Here is a 15,765-nt window from a genome sequence, read left to right on the forward strand (position 1 = left end):
CGTCGGTGTGTCTATGCATTCCCATACTCCCACTCCCCAAGCGGCTTCACCAGCAGCTGGAAGCTGCCTCAGAGTGACTAGGCTTTGGGAGGGAAGTGGGATGGGCTGTTTCAGGCCACTGCATTGTCTGCTCTGGGAGCAGGCTGCTCAATGCGCTCGGTAGAGATTGACAGGCCTTCCCAAAGGTTCGCCGGTACCGAATACAGCAAGGTTCGGTCAAGAGACCGGGACCAGTTTAATGCAAACAGCGTCAGCTTTATTGAGTTATGCAGCTGGATGGAGTAACGGTTATACTACGGCGGGGCAGCGATCAGCGGGATAGTGTATCGTCAGTACCGATACCAGAGAATGTGAACACCGGAAAACTGTAACCCTTTCCCATCATCAGAGCACAGGAGAATTATTGTAGCTACATACAGACAGAGGCATATCACATCGAACACCCGCTGCCCGTTCTGCCCAGTGTGTGCACCTCTCCAGTGCCGACACCAGGGCGGTGAGACAGAAGTGTCCTGTGGCCCCCATCTTCTCCACTGCGTTCCCCGAGGAAACCCAAACATCCCTTAAAACCCCAAGCGTCAACCTGCGTGACTCGGTGTTTTTAATGTATTCCGGATCTCACTCTTGCACCAGGGATGCAAAGGACCCCGGGACAGGACACATCTGTCTGTTCCCGACATGGGCACAGTTTTCTCAGGGCTGCTTCCCTTATCAACGCGGTCCGATGTTCCTGGGTCAGTGGAGGACCATGGTGGCCGGAAGTCCTCGAAAAGGTCTCCTAATCTAGCCACATTGCGGTTACTGTGAGAGTGGGTGATGATCCGTCACGTGTTGGTTACCGGGTGCCGAGGCCAGGCTGGGTGAACAGGCCAGTGCAGTGAATACTGAATAGCGGTATGGGAACACGTTGTTAGTGGAGAGCGTGCCGAAAGCGGTGATTGATAGGAAGCAAGGCGGGCGATACAGGGTTCGTCCTCATATGTGTGGGCAATCCATTTCGCCAGTGGCAACGAACCAGACCTCGTTACTGAAAGGTGAAACAGAGAGAGGTGAGGGGAGAGTTCCTCAGTGCAACCACTGTCCCTTTATTGACGGGATTGTATTGGTCAGCAGAGAACCGATCTCAGAAAGCGGCACTGCTTGGCCGGGTGAGCGTGGAGAGCCGGCGGCACAGATGCGCTGGGCAACGCATTCCTACAGTTAGAGAGCATGGAATCTACGATCAGACAGAGTTAAAATATCGCTAGGAAGGAGATTAAATACCCAGGTGTTTTCCACGGATGTTGGGAACTGAAGGATTACGTGAGTCACGACAGGACCGATCAGGAATAACAGAGGAAACATGGGCCTGGTATCGGAGAGGTAGGAAAGCTCCTTAATGAATACTTTCTCTCAGTATTCACGATTCAGAAAGACCTTGACAAATGTGAGCACAACTAGAACAGGCTGATATGCCTGAACAGGTCGATGTTAAGTAGCATGAGTGCGCGCAGCATAAGGAATAAAATGGACGATCTGAAAATTCAGCTACAGATTGGCAAATATGAGGATGTGGCCATCTCTGAAACACGGCTAAAGAATGGCTGCCATCGGGAGCTGAACGTCCAAGGATATACGGTGTATCGGAAAGATAGGTTAGTAGGCAGAAGGGGTGCTGTGGCTCTGTGTATAAGAAATAATATTAAATAATTGTAAAGAGGTGACATAGGATTGGAAGGTGTAGAGTCACCACGGGTTGAGTTAAGAAATGGCAAGGGTAAAAGGACCCTAATGGCAGTTATATACAGGCCTCCAAACAGCAGCCGGGGTGTCGGTTTACAAATTACAGCAGGAAACAGAAGATCCGTGTCAGAAAGGCAATGTCATGATAATCATTGGGAATATCAACATGGAAGCGTATTGAGAAAACCAGGTCAGTACTAATGGACTCAAGAGAGAGAATTTGTAGAAGTTTAAGGGCTGATTTTCTTTAGAACGGCTTGTTGTTGAGCCCACTAGCGGATCGGTTGTACTGGTTTGGCTGTTGTACAATGATTGGAAGTGGTGAGAGAGCTCAAGGTTAAGGAACACTGAGGAAACAGAGATCACATTATTATCAATTTCGTATTGATATTTGAGAGGGAAAAATAAAATCCAACGTGTCGGTATGTCACTGGAATAAAGGAAATTACAATGGCATGGGGAGGGAAACTGGCCAAAGTTGATTGGAAAGGGACACTTGCAGGAAATAAAAATAATGATATATTTGCAAAGGGGAGAAGGACACTACCGTGGCTGACAAGTGAAGTCAGAGCCGAAGGAAAAGCAAAAGACGGGGCATAAACGGAAGCCATAAACGGAAGCCACAGCTCGTGGGAAGATAGAACATTGAGGAGCTTGTAAGAACTTGCGGAAGTAAAAAAAGAAGGTCATTTGGAACGAAAAGATGAATTACAAGAGGATGCTATTGACTAATATCAGTGAAGATACTAATAGATTTTTTAAGTACATTAAGGGTAAAAGAGAGTCGAGGGTAGATATAGGATTAATAGAAAATGACGCGGGAGATATTGCAATGAGAGATGCAGAGATGACAGAGGAAGTGAATGCGTGTTTTGCATCAGTGTTCACAGTGGAAGACGTCTGCAGTTTACCGGACATTCAACAATGAGAGGGAAGTGAAGAATGTGCAGTGAAAATTACGACTGAGAAGGTACTCAGGACTTTTAATGATCTGAGGGTGGATAAATCTCCTGGAATGATGAAATGTACCCTTGATGTTCTGAAGGAAGAAGCTGGAGAGAATGTGGAGGCGTTAACGATGATCTTTCAAGAATCAATAGATTCTGGTATGGTAGCGGATGACTGGAAAATTTCAAATGTTACTCCGTTATATAGTAAGTGTGGGAGGCAGCAGAAAGGAAACTACAGACCTGTTTGTCAGACATCAGTGCTTGGGAAGTTGTTGGAATTGATTGTTAGAGGTTAGATTACGGAGTACCTGGAGCACATGACAAGATAGGGTAAAACCAGCACGGTTTCCTGAAAGGAAAATCCTGCCTGTCAAACCTAGCACAATTCTTTGTGAAAATTACAAGCCGAGTAGACAACGGTGATACAGTAGACGTGCTTTACTTGGATTTTCAGAAGGACTTTGACAAGGTGCCGCACATGAGTCTGCTTAGCAAGATAAGAGCCCATGGAATTTCAGGGAAGTTACAGGGTGGAGAATTAGCTGATCGACAGAAAACAGAGATTGGGTATAAAGGGATCCTATTCTGGCTGGCTGCCGGTTACCAGTTGAGTTCCAGAGGTGTCGTTGTTGGAACCGGCCATATGGACGATGCATGTCAATGACTTGAACTAAGGTACAAATGGATTTGTGGCTAAATTTGCCGATGATGCAAAGTTAAGCAGAGGAGCGGGTAGTGTTAAGGAAACAGAGAGCCTGCAGAGAGACGTGCGTAATTTGGGGGAATGGGCAAAGAGTTGTCAAAAGAAATACAATGTTGGTAAGTTTATGGTCTTGCACTTAGATGGCAGAAATTAATGGGCAGACTATTAATTAGATCGGGAGAGAATTCAAAATGCAGACATGCAAGGGAAGTGGGAGTCCTTGTGCAGGATACCCTAAAGGTTAACCTCCAGGTTGAGTCGGTTTTTAAACAAGGAGAATGTTGTGTTGACATTCATTTCTCGTGGCTTACCCATAGCCTAGTTTTCGAAGCTCCATGCACCTACCCAGGAGTTTCTTAAAAAACCCTATCGTTTCCCTCTCCACCACCGCCGCCGGCAGCCTATTCCACACATTCACCACTCTCTGCATGAAAACCTACCCCTGACATCTCCTCTGTAGCTACTTACAAGCACCTTAAAACTATGCCCTATCGTACTACCCGTTTCACCCCTGGGAATAATTCTCTGACTATCCAGATGATCAATTTCTTTCATTATCCTGTACACACTTAACTGGCCATCTCTCATCTTCTTTCGCTGCAAGGAGAAAACGCCGAGTTCACTCAATCGATCCTCATAAGGCGTACCCCCAATGAAGGGAACATCCTTGTAAATCTCCTCAGTGCCCTTTCTATGGTTTCCACGTCCTTCCTGTAGTGAGGCGACTGGAATTGAGCACAATACTCCAAGTGGGGTCTGAACATGTTCCTATATAGTTGCAACATTACCTCTCTGCTCTTAAACTCAATGCTACGGCTGATGACGGCCAATACACTGTATGTCTTCTTAATCACAGTGAACCTGCGTAGCAGCTTTGAGTGTCATCTGGACTTGGACCCTAAGATCCCTCTAATCCCCCACACTGACAAGAGTCTTACCGTTAATGCTATAATCTGCCATTATATTTGACTTACCAAAATTAACATCTGCGAAACCTCACACTTATCTGGGTTGAACTCCATCTCCCAATTCTCAGCCCAGAATTGCATCCTATCAATATCCCGGTGTAAACTCTGAAAGCCCTCCATACTATCCACAACGCCCCAAGCCTTCGTATCATCAGCAAATTTACTAACCCATTCCTCCACTTCCTCATCCAGGTCATTTATACAAATCAGGAAGTGTAGGGGTCCCAGAACAGATCCCTAAAGCACACCACTGTTCACCGACCTCCATGCAGGGTATGACCCCACTACAACAACACTTAGTCTTCTGTGAGTAAGCCAGTCCTGGATCCCATGCATGCTTATTTTCTCAGTAAGCCTTGCATGGGGTATCTTATCAAATGTCTTGTTGAAATCCATGTACACTACATCCACTGCTCCAATGTGTTTAGTCACATACTCAAAAAATTCAATCAGCTCGTGAGACACTACCTGCCCTTGACAAAGCCACGCGGACTACTCCTAATCATATTACACCTCTCCAAATATTTATAAATCCTGCCTCTCTGGATCTTCTCCATCAACCTACCAACCTCTGAGGTAAGACTCACTGGTCTATAATTTCCTGGGCTGTCTCTACTCCCTTTCTTGAATAAAGGAACAACATCCGCAAACCTCCAATCGTCCGGAACCTCTCCCGTCTCCATTGATAATGCGAAGTTCATCCCAACAGGCGCATCGATCTCTTCGTTCGCTTCTCAGAGTAGCCTGGGGTTCAGAATTCTTCCGTACCTTTCCCTGAGAACATCTGTTTCCAAATTATGCTTCCATTTTCCTGCCTGACAGCCTCGTATTTCCCCTTACTTCAATTAGACGTTTCCCTAACTTGTCTGTTCCTGTCCTTCTACAATGCTATGGTAAAGGAGATAGAATTGTGATCACTATCTCCAAAATGCTCTCGCACAGAGATAAATGGCAACTGACCAGATTCATATCCCAATATCAGATCACGTACAGCCTCTCCTCTTGTAGTTTTATCTGCATAATGTGTCACGAACCCTTCCTCAACACACCTAGCAGACTGCATCCCTTCTAAATCCCTCACTCTAGGGAGATGCCAATCAATATTTGGGAAACTAAAATCTCTCACCACAACACCCCTGCTATTATCGCACCTCACCTCACATAGAATATCAGAGCAGGGATGTGATTTTGAGGCTCTATAAGGAATACGTGAGAACTTATTTGGAGTATTGTCTGCAGTTTTGGACTCATTATTTTACAAAGGATATACTGACATTGGAGAAGGTGCAGAGAAGATTCGCAAGAATGAATCCAGCAATGAAAATGTTAATGTATGAGGAACATCTGGCAGCTCTGGGCTGTATTCCCTGGAGTTCAGGAGAATGAGGTGGGATCTCATAGAAACATTTCGAACATTATAAGGCGCGAAAAGATCAGATATGGCAAGTTATTTACCATGGTAAGGGCATCTAGGAAAATAGGGCATAATTTCAGGATTGAAGACCTCCTTTTGGAACTAACATGACGTCAAATTACTTCACTCAGAAGGTGGTAAATCTGTGCAATTTGTTGCCACAAGCGGCTGTGGAGGCCAAGTCATTGGGTGCATTTAAGGCAGAGATAGATAGATTCTGAATTTGCCAAGACATCAAAGGGGATGGGGTAAAGCAGGGGAGAGGGGATGACTGGAAGAACTGGATCAGCCTATGATTGAATGGCGTAGCAGGCTCGATGTCCCGGATCTCTATTATATATTCTGGTTTTATGAGCTGAATCCTTTCAAAAACTTGAGGACAGTTAATCCCTGGTGCCGGAGGAGATATACTCCAGTTTTCTACGGGAAGCACCCGAAGGATATTGCGCGCTTTTGGCGATGGACTTTGCATTCCTATTACCCTCTTCAGTCGTACCGGGGGATTGTAAGCTGCAAATGTTTTCCGTTTTTTCAAAGAATCTAATAGTGAAAACAATGGGAATGATAGAGCAGTAAAGTTCCTCACGAGAGACTTATCCAGAAAGTTATGAGGCATGGGATAAGTGGAACCTTGGCTGCTTGGATAAAATAAAATGGCTTAAAGGATGAAAGTAGAAGGTAGTTGTGGAAAGAAAGTATTCTGCCTGGAGTTCGGTGACTATTGGAGTGCCGGAGGGATCTGCCCTGGAACCCCTGCTATTTGTAATTTTTATAAATGAGCTTGATGTAGAGGCGGAAGAATGGGTGAGTAAGTTTGCGGATGACACGAGGATTGGAGCAGTTGTGGATGGAGCTGAATGTTGTCGAATGTTAACAGAGGATATAGACAAGCTGCAGAGTTGGGCAGAAAAATAGCATATGGAGTTCAATCCGGATAAGTGTGAGGTGATGCAATTTGGAAGGACTAACCAGAAGACTGAGTACAGGATTAATGGTCAGTTACTTAAGAGCGTGGATGAACAAAGGGACTTTGGGGTTCAAATCCATACATCCTTCAAGGTCGCTGCACAGGTTGATAGGGTAGTTTAGAAGGCCTATGGGATGCTTGGCTTCATTAACAAGGGGATTGATTTCAAAAGTAGAGAGGTCATGTTGCAACTCAACAAATCTCTGTTGAGACACTTAGAGTATTGTGTTCAGTTCTGGTCACCTCATAATAGGAAGGATGTGGAAGCTATGGAGAGGGTGCAGAGGAGATTTGTCAGGATTTTGTCTGGTTTGGAGAACAAGTCACATGAAGCAAGGTTATCAGAAATGGGACTTTTCACTTTGGAGCATAGAAGAATGAGCGGGCTCTTGATAGAGGTCTACAAGGTTAAAAGAGGCATAGATAGGGTGGATAGTCAGTACCTGTTTCCCAGGGCACCAATAGCAAACACCAGAGGGCATAGGTACAAAATTAAGGGAGGGAAGTTTAGGGGAGACATCGGGGGTAAGTTTTCTACATAGAGGGTTGTGAGTGCCTGCAATGACTCGCCAGGGATGGTGGTGGAGTCTAAAACATTAGAGGTATTTAAGAGCCTTTTGGACAGGCACATGGAATAAAGAAAAATAAAGAGTTATGGGGAAGTGTGGGTTTAGTACATTTTTTAAGGATTATGTCGGTCGGCACAGCATGGAGGGCTGAAGTGCCTGTACTGTGCTATAGTTTTCTATGGTTCTATGGTTCTAAAGGTTATGTCGTTGTGTGCGAACTGCTGCAGTAGATATGTAGGCACTTCAAGAAATATAGTCTGAATAGAGGTAGTCAGCATGGTCTTGCCAAGTGCAGGTCGTGTCTCAAGAATGCGATTAAATTCGTCCGGGTGCTGCAAACCACGTTGCAGGCTTGTACGATGATGGTGTATACATATATTTTATCAGGAGGTTTGATAAGATTCCTCATTGTTGGCCCATTCAGAAAGTCATGTGATAGGGATTGCAGAGAATCTTGTCCGTGTAGGTAGGGAACTGGCTTGCCGAAGACAGAGTGTGCTAGCAGTTGGAGATTATTCCACCTGGAGTTCAGTGAGATTCTGTGTTCCGTAGAGATCTGATCTGAGATCTGAAATTCTTTTTGAATTTTACAAATGATTTTGATGAGGAAATGAATAGACATAGATAACAGGCAAAATATGGATGTTAATGGATAATGTGGTGGGTTGTCGAGGGTTACAAATGGGCATTGATGGATGCAGAACTGGTTTGAGAAATGGCGAGTCAAGTTGAGTATGGGGAAGAGAGAAGAATTGCACTTAGAAAGGTCGAATTAGAATGCAGAATCCATGGATTATGACAGGGTAATTGAAAATATTGAGGAGAAGAAGATCTTTCAGCCTTGACGTCAATTAATCTTTAAAGTTTCCGCGCCATTTAATAGGGTAGTTAAGGATGTGTATGAATGATTTGGGATAATTCGGCGGGGGAGCAAGTTCGGTAGCCGCAAGGTACTGTTGCAGCTTTATAAAACTCTGGTTAAACCACATTTGGAATTTTGTACTACACCGTAGAGTGGATAAGTTTGACAAGGGGAGGGAATTTTAAAGCGATTTGGGGGTATGTATAGGGGCAGCCAGCGGTGCGTTATTACCTATAGTAGTGAGTGTGTGAAACGCAATATCAATGGTGGTGGTATAGACACACACATTAGGGTCATTTCAGAGACTCTCTTAGCACACGGATAATGGAGAAATAGAAGGCTCTGGAGGAGAACAAGTTTAGAGTCGGTAAAACATCAAGGACCAAAGGGCCAACAAAAAGATGTCCTGTTCAATGTTTTCTTATCTACGTACGTGATGAACTAGGATGGTCCGCACAGTTTATAATAGGGAAGATCATGCCTGGGCAACGTTTCAGGAGCACAAGGTAGGGACAGGGGTCACTGACCACACCAGTTTCGTGGACTCACTAAACAGCGAAAGGAAGCTGTTCAAAACCGTTCCTTCCCTCGAAGGAGCAGAGTGAGGAGATTTTTTTTCTCTTTCTCGCCACCGTAGCGCTCCCCACACCCCGCTCTCCTCACCCCCACCGTGCATGAGCACAAGCCTGGTACTGTAACGTCTCTGGTTCATCAACTAGCGCAATCACAGACACAACATTCCAATGCCACTTACCCTGCCGGCATCGAGCTGAAGTCATACGATACCCTGATGGAGATGGTGGAAAAATAAGAAAAAGTAATTAATGGCCCGACATCTTGAAGTTAACAATCCACAATCCACATCTCACTCACACTCAACACTGATCCCTTCCTGATGTGCTCAGAGGCAGCACCGGGACACGTTGGACCTCCGGATTTAACATCAAGTTCAACTCTTCAACCAAACTCCTTTCCTTAGTTTACTCCAAACCAGAGAACCCTGCTGCAGTTCACTGTGGGCGCTGCCCCAGCTTACCTCCCTTCTCACATACACACACGATGCAGCAGTTACACCGTTTCACTCTTCGGAGGAGCAATGTGAAGAGAGATGCTTCTGGAATAGGTAGCGTGCGATCACACTGATTGGTTTGCAGTACAGGGTCTGCATTAGCTGCTAGAACATTAATGAACAGCCAGGTAATGAACGCAACAACCTGTGTAAAATTAAAGTTTTGATCTCATTGGAAATTTCAACTTCCCCAATACAAAAATGTACATTCTCAATGCAAGGCGATTAGATGGGGAGAATTTATTAACTGGATGCTTTATTAAATGAATATGTGCACCGTCCAACGAGAGGAGGTGCCGACCTGAAAAAGCTAACATAAGTAAAGCTCCGTAAATTCGGATCAAACGGAGCAAATCAGGAGTATAACGAAGCCAGTAATGTAGGGAAAAAAAGAATGAGGAGAACCAAGAGTCCTTGGCAAGCAGGATTAGGATGAATTTAATTAAGCAACATTCCATACAAATGTCAGGAACAAACGAATGACTATGGACAGTGTATGATTATTGAATTTTTTCGGAGTGGCGGGAGGCTAGGTTTGCTTTAATGCGGAAAATGTGAGTGACGTATTCACTGAGTATTTTATTTCCGTATTTATCTGGGTAAAAGACATGGAGGAGCAGCAGATTGGTGTTCTGTTTATAAATATGTTAGGTGTTTAGAGCAAAATTAGGAGAAACACCTCGGGCCTCGGAATGATTTTTCAGGTGAATAAGTCTCCAGGACATGATGGGAGTTCCATAGGTTAGTGAGGGAAGCAAGAGACGGGATTGCATGATCCTTGGAAAAATATCCTCTCTAGCCACATGCGAGATGCCAGAGGACAGGCGAATGGCTAAAGTTTTACATCTTCATGAAAAGCGAAAAAAGGGAATTCCTGGAAACTATTTACCATTGAGGCTCAGGTTAGTTCCATTCCAGTGAGATATTAATTATTGAATGGCCTTATTGAACCTGGAGTTTTAATTAGTGAAGCACAGCAAGGATCTGGGCTGCGACCTCTTCTGTTTGTGGTGTGAATAAATAACCGGGATGCAGATATCGACAGGTTTGTGAATGATATCCAGAATTGATGGAGTTGTGGATTGTGTAGAAGGACTTGCAAAACGTACAGCGCAACATAGATCAGTTGCAGATATAGACAGAAAAATGGTAGAAGCAGTTCAACCCACATAAATGTGGGATGTTGCACCTTGGTAGGGAAAATGCTAGGAGAAAGTACACTCCAAAAGGAAAGACCAATAACTGTGTTGAGTTTAGGGAGAATTTGGGGTCCAAGTTGAGAGCTCGTCAGTAACAGGTATAAAGTTCGATAAAGCGACTAAGGAGGTTTAAGCAATGTTCGCTTTTATTAGTTGAGGAATTAGTATAATTGCGAGTAGGTTATATTGCAAGTTTATAAACATCTGGTTCGGCCGCATCTAGAGTATTGAATACAGTTTTAGTCATGCCACCATGGGAAGGATGTTGAGGCTTTGGGCAGGGTGCAGAAGAGGATTACCAGCATGCTGCCTGGTTCAGAGGCCATGTGCTAACTTGAGAGATACAACAACTTGTGTTGTTTTCTTTGGAGCGGAGGGGCTGAGTAGAAATTATGAGACGCATAGATGGAATACACAGTATCTTTTTCCCAGGGCAGAAATATCTAATATTAGAGGTTGTAGGTTGAGAGGGGGTAGGTTCGAGGGTGATGTGAGGGGTAACTTTTTTTAACCCAGAGATTGGTGAATGTTTGGACTGTACGGTCTGGTGAGATAGTAGAGGCAAATAAATCAGAGGTTATAAGTGACGCTTAGATATGATGCTCCATGATTGTGAGTAACGTGGAAGATTATGGACATTGCGTATGTTGGAGGGATTTGGTTTAGGAGAGGTTTTATTTACTCTTCAGTTCGGCACCATATTGTTGGCCGAGGGGCCTGTTGCAATACTGTACTCTCCTGTGTTCTATGTTCTGTCTCTGCCACCCTTCCAGCAGCATGGAACCACACCCGATGTCGCGATGCCTTTGTTTCATTTAACGCCTCCTCACAGACACAGCTTTCGAATTCCACTTACCCGCCCATAGAGACTTCTGTTCCCCAGAAGGATCTCCTATTTGAAGGACGTGAAGAAGTTAACAAAAATGGTTCAGTGAAAAACGCTCAGAGACACGGTGCAGTGTTCACTCAGCCTTCTCTCAGTGCACGGTGCGGGTTGAGGTGCTCCCTTTAAATGTGACGATACAGAGGGTCCATATGTTATGGAGACTCAGAAGTAAAGAGAGGCTGAGGGAACGCAGGATTTCTGAGACCGAGCGCGTTGCAAATATTTTCGTAAAACTGTACATATATTATTAATACGCATTCTTTATTTACATAATTCATTATGGGCTATGTGAGGGAGGTACATGAATGGCATACGTTATTAGTATGCCAATAACGTCATTAGTTAATAGAAAACTAAGTAGACAAGTTATCTGCACACCTTTGTATTTCATTTTGATTATTTTCTAGAGTTGGTAAGTATAACAACATTGGATAGGAAGGCATCAGTGTTGTGGGCAGAGAATGGTAGTGTTACCCTGGGTCAGATCTTCTGGTTCTCATAGAAAAGGACAAAAGTGTGAGCACAATTCCCGTGTTGCATCTACAGGGAGTGGAAGCATTGGCTCGAATGATTAGGGGAGAACACAGCTGTGGAAAGTGTGCAGTCCAGAGGGGCCACAAGATATATACCTTTACGTAAGAAAACAAACGTTGGGCCCCAAGGAATATTTGACAGATTGAAATTGACGGTGAAGAGTTTGGAACGGAGAACAGGGAAAATTACTGTGGGATGAATTGTGTACTGAGCAGCTGCTTTCATTCAATAAGACCCCAGTAATATGCTCGAAATGCACGAGATATCGGAATCAGAGCGAGTATTACGGCCATCACAAAAAAAAAAACAGTTGGTGGGAGGATTGAACAGTGTGGAAGTGAGGAAATCACCTGGGTTAGATTGACTTCACGTCAGGCTTCAGAAAGGCACAGCGGAATACATCGTCGAGGCATTGTTAGGAAAAGTATCAGAAGATTATAAATGGTGAATGTGACACTGCGCTTTTGACCAGGGGAGCGGGGAAGACGGCAGCTGCTTCGTGGGCAGTTATCCGACCTTGGCTACGCTGAGCTGTTTGAGAGTCCTTCCAAGAGCTTGGAAAATTACTGTATCCCCATGGTGAACTCGTACAGAAAGTGAGAGCGCTGCGCTGGTTGCCCACAGAAAGCTGCGGGTGGTTTGGTGATCACTGGCGTTCCGCAGGGATCTGTGTTTGGAGCCCTACTCCATGTGATATTTATAAATGATTTAGATCAGCAGGTGCAACGGTGAGTTAGGAAATTTGATAATGGTACAAGGTTGATTGCAGGATAGTGCCCACGAAGACTCGGCAGGACATCTGAAAATTTTGACAAACTTCTATAGGTGTGTATTTAGAGTATCTCAACTGGCTGCATTACACCTTGCTGTGTATAGACCGATGCCCTTGAACGGAATATCCTTGAAAACGTAGTGGACACCACCCAGTCGATCACGAATATTACCCCGCCTTCAACCGCTGAAAACTTCTGGATGGAGGCTGACGCAGAAGATCAGCATCCATCATCGAGTATCCCTACAAGTCTGCTCAGGCTGTATTCTCGCTGTTGTCATATTTAAGAAGGAACAGGCACCTTACAAACCACAGAGCCTGGTTCAGGTTCTGGTTCTCGAACCAGAAGAGATTACTTCATTCAATTTACTCGCCCATTGCTAAACTGTTCTCAGAATCTATGCACACTCCCAATGACTCTGTATCTGATAATCTGCATATCGACATTTATTGCTTCCTCAGCTGTTATTATTACGATTTCTTATTTTCCATTTTGGCTTTCCACGTGTTGTTCATTCGGTTCAGTGGTCGCTTATCTGTCTGTTGGCTGTAACATTACGAGAAGATTAGAAGAGCACAGGGCCGTAAGGTACAGGCGCAGAATGCGCCCATTTGGTCCATTGAGTCTGTTGCATCATTTTATCACAGCTGATCCATTTTGTGTTCCCTTTCGGCCACTATCTCCTGTCTTTTCACGTATCCCTTCAGGTCCTGACTAATCAGCATTCAGTGTCGCTGTGTCTGTAATATACTAAATAACTCGGCACAACAACTGCCTGTGGCAACTAAGTCCACAGATTTACTTCTAAAGGACACCCCTCTATTCTGCTGTTTCCTCTTGTCTTAGACTCCGGCACAATTGGACGTAAACCTTCAAATGATCTCTATCGAAAAACTTTCAACATTCAATGGGTTTGAATTCGGACACCCTCGCTCTTCTGAACTCTAATGAGGAGAGGCCAAGAACAATCAGATGTTTCCCAGTGACCACACATTTTACTTGCACGTCCCATTCTCATTCTGACATGTCTATTCATGGCCTCCTCTACTGTCAAGATGAAGCCACACTCATGTTGGAGAAACAACACCTTATATACCGGCTGAGTAGCCTCCAACATAATGGCATGACCATTGACTTCTCTAACTTCCGTTAATGCCCCTCCTCGCATTCTTACCCCATCCCTGGCATATTTATTTGCTTCTTTTTCTCTCTCTTTCTGTCTCTCTCTGCCCATCACTCTGCTTGTTCTCCATCTCCCTCTGGTGCTCCCCTCCTCCTTCCTTTCTTTCTTTCTTTCTTTCTTTCTCCCGAGGACACCCGTTCCATGATCCTTTTCCTTCTCCAGCTCCGTATCATTTTGGCCAATCACCTTTCCAGCTCTCAGCTTTACCCCACCCACTCCGGTCTTTTCCTATCATTTCGCATTTCCCCCTACCCCCACCGCGTTGAAATCTCTTAGTAACTTTCCTTTCAGCTAGTCCTGACGAAGGGTCTCGGCCCGAAACGTCGATAGTGCTACTCCTGTTAGATGCTGCCTGGCCTGCTGCGTTCCACCAGCATTTTGTGTGTGTTATTTGTATTTCCAGCATCTGCAGATTTCCTCCTGTTTGTTTTTTACATGACAGTCCTTCCAATCCCAGACAAATTTTCCTGAACGTCCTTTGAATCCTCGAAAATGTCAGCACATCATTCCTTAGAAGAGAGGCCCGAAACTGCGTACCAACTCCAGGTGAGTCCTCCTCAATGCTATAGAAAGCCTCAATATTACGGCCTTGCTTTCTTCTATGCTACTTCTCTTGAAATAGTTGCTGACATTGTACTTGCCTTCCGCACCTGCGATTCGGCAAGGAAACCTGACTTTATATTCTTGCTCAAGGACACCCGAAATCCTTTGCCCCTCGAATCTTTGATTTTGTTTCTGCCGTTGGAATGTAACCTACCCATTTATTTCTTCTGCCAAGTTACATAACCATCAACTTTCTGACAAGTATTCTATCTGCCACTTGTTTGTGCAATTGTTTCATCTGACTAAGTCTTTACCTAGCCCATTAATCTCCTCTAAACTGTCTGAAAGTCTACATATTTCGTATCATCTGCAAACTTCGCCACAAAGGTATCAGTTTATTATTCAATTCATGACACGAAACTTTAAAAGAAGCTCTCCAAACACTGATCCCTGAGGAGCAACCATAGTCACCGGCAGACAACCAAAAAGGGGTCGCTTTATTCGCACAATTTGCCTTCTGCCTATCCATGCTAGTATATTTTCTGTAATACCATCGGCTCTTACGTTGTTAAGCAAACTCACGAGCGGTACCTTTTTGAGGGCATTCTGAAAGTCCATGTATATATCATCCCCCTCTGGCTATGTTGCTTCTTATTTTCTCAAAAAAAAACAACAGATTTTCAAACAGGAGGTTCCCTTGAGGATATCCTGCTGATCAGGGGCTATTTTATCATGGGTCTGCAACTTCGCCGAACTACATCCTTACCAACCGCTGATGTCGGGTTAACCTGTCTATAATTTCTTTAAATGTACGCCTCTCCCTTCTTGAGGAGTTACGTGTCATTTGCAATTTGCCATTCCTCCGTATCCATGTCTGAGGATTTATTTCGGAACCAGGACAATTAATGCCTCCAGAATCTCTTCAGTTCTTCTTCAGAAACCTGGAATGTATGCCATCCAGAACAGGTGACATCCACATTACCCATTTCCTAGAATTTTCTTCTTTGAAATGGCACCTTCTCACACTTCTGCCCGCTGTGACTCTCTATCCCCTGAAGTTTTCCACAGTAACGTGTGATGCAAAATACTTGTTCAGTTCGTCCGCCTTTTCCCTGTCCCCCATTACCAACTCTGCAGCTTTGTTTCCAAAAGTCCGATATCCACCCCCGTCACTCTTGTACACAGTATGCATCTGAATAAACCTTTGACGTCGTATTTAATATTATTGGGTACTTCGTCTTCGCGTTCCAAATTTTTCTTTTCAATTAATATTTATTTCTCTTCTGCTGGTTTTTAAATGTTTCCCAGTCCTCTAACTTCCCATTAATGTTTGCTCTACTATAAGAATTCGTTTTGTCTTTTGTGTTGCTTTTGACGCCTCCTGACAGAAATGGATGTCACTCATTTACTTTACAATGCTTCT

At 44.4% G+C, this 15,765-nt stretch overlaps 1 protein-coding gene across 2 annotated transcripts in view; it reads right to left on the bottom strand.

Moving 5' to 3' along the window:
• Positions 1-234: 234 nt before the first annotated feature.
• LOC140722042 (uncharacterized) overlaps positions 235-15,765 on the bottom strand; it is a 50,388-nt gene continuing 34,857 nt past the window's right edge. For both annotated transcript variants that reach the window (XM_073036852.1, XM_073036851.1), the window contains 3 exons: positions 11,280-11,315; positions 8,910-8,942; positions 235-1,027 (listed from right to left, as the gene is read on the bottom strand). In XM_073036852.1, coding sequence (XP_072892953.1) covers positions 976-1,027; positions 8,910-8,942; positions 11,280-11,315 — 121 coding nt within the window. In that variant the 3' untranslated portion in view covers positions 235-975. The remainder of the gene's footprint in view (positions 1,028-8,909; positions 8,943-11,279; positions 11,316-15,765) is intronic.

Source organism: Hemitrygon akajei, unplaced genomic scaffold (assembly GCF_048418815.1).
Source record: "Hemitrygon akajei unplaced genomic scaffold, sHemAka1.3 Scf000068, whole genome shotgun sequence".
Lineage (NCBI taxonomy): Eukaryota > Metazoa > Chordata > Chondrichthyes > Myliobatiformes > Dasyatidae > Hemitrygon > Hemitrygon akajei.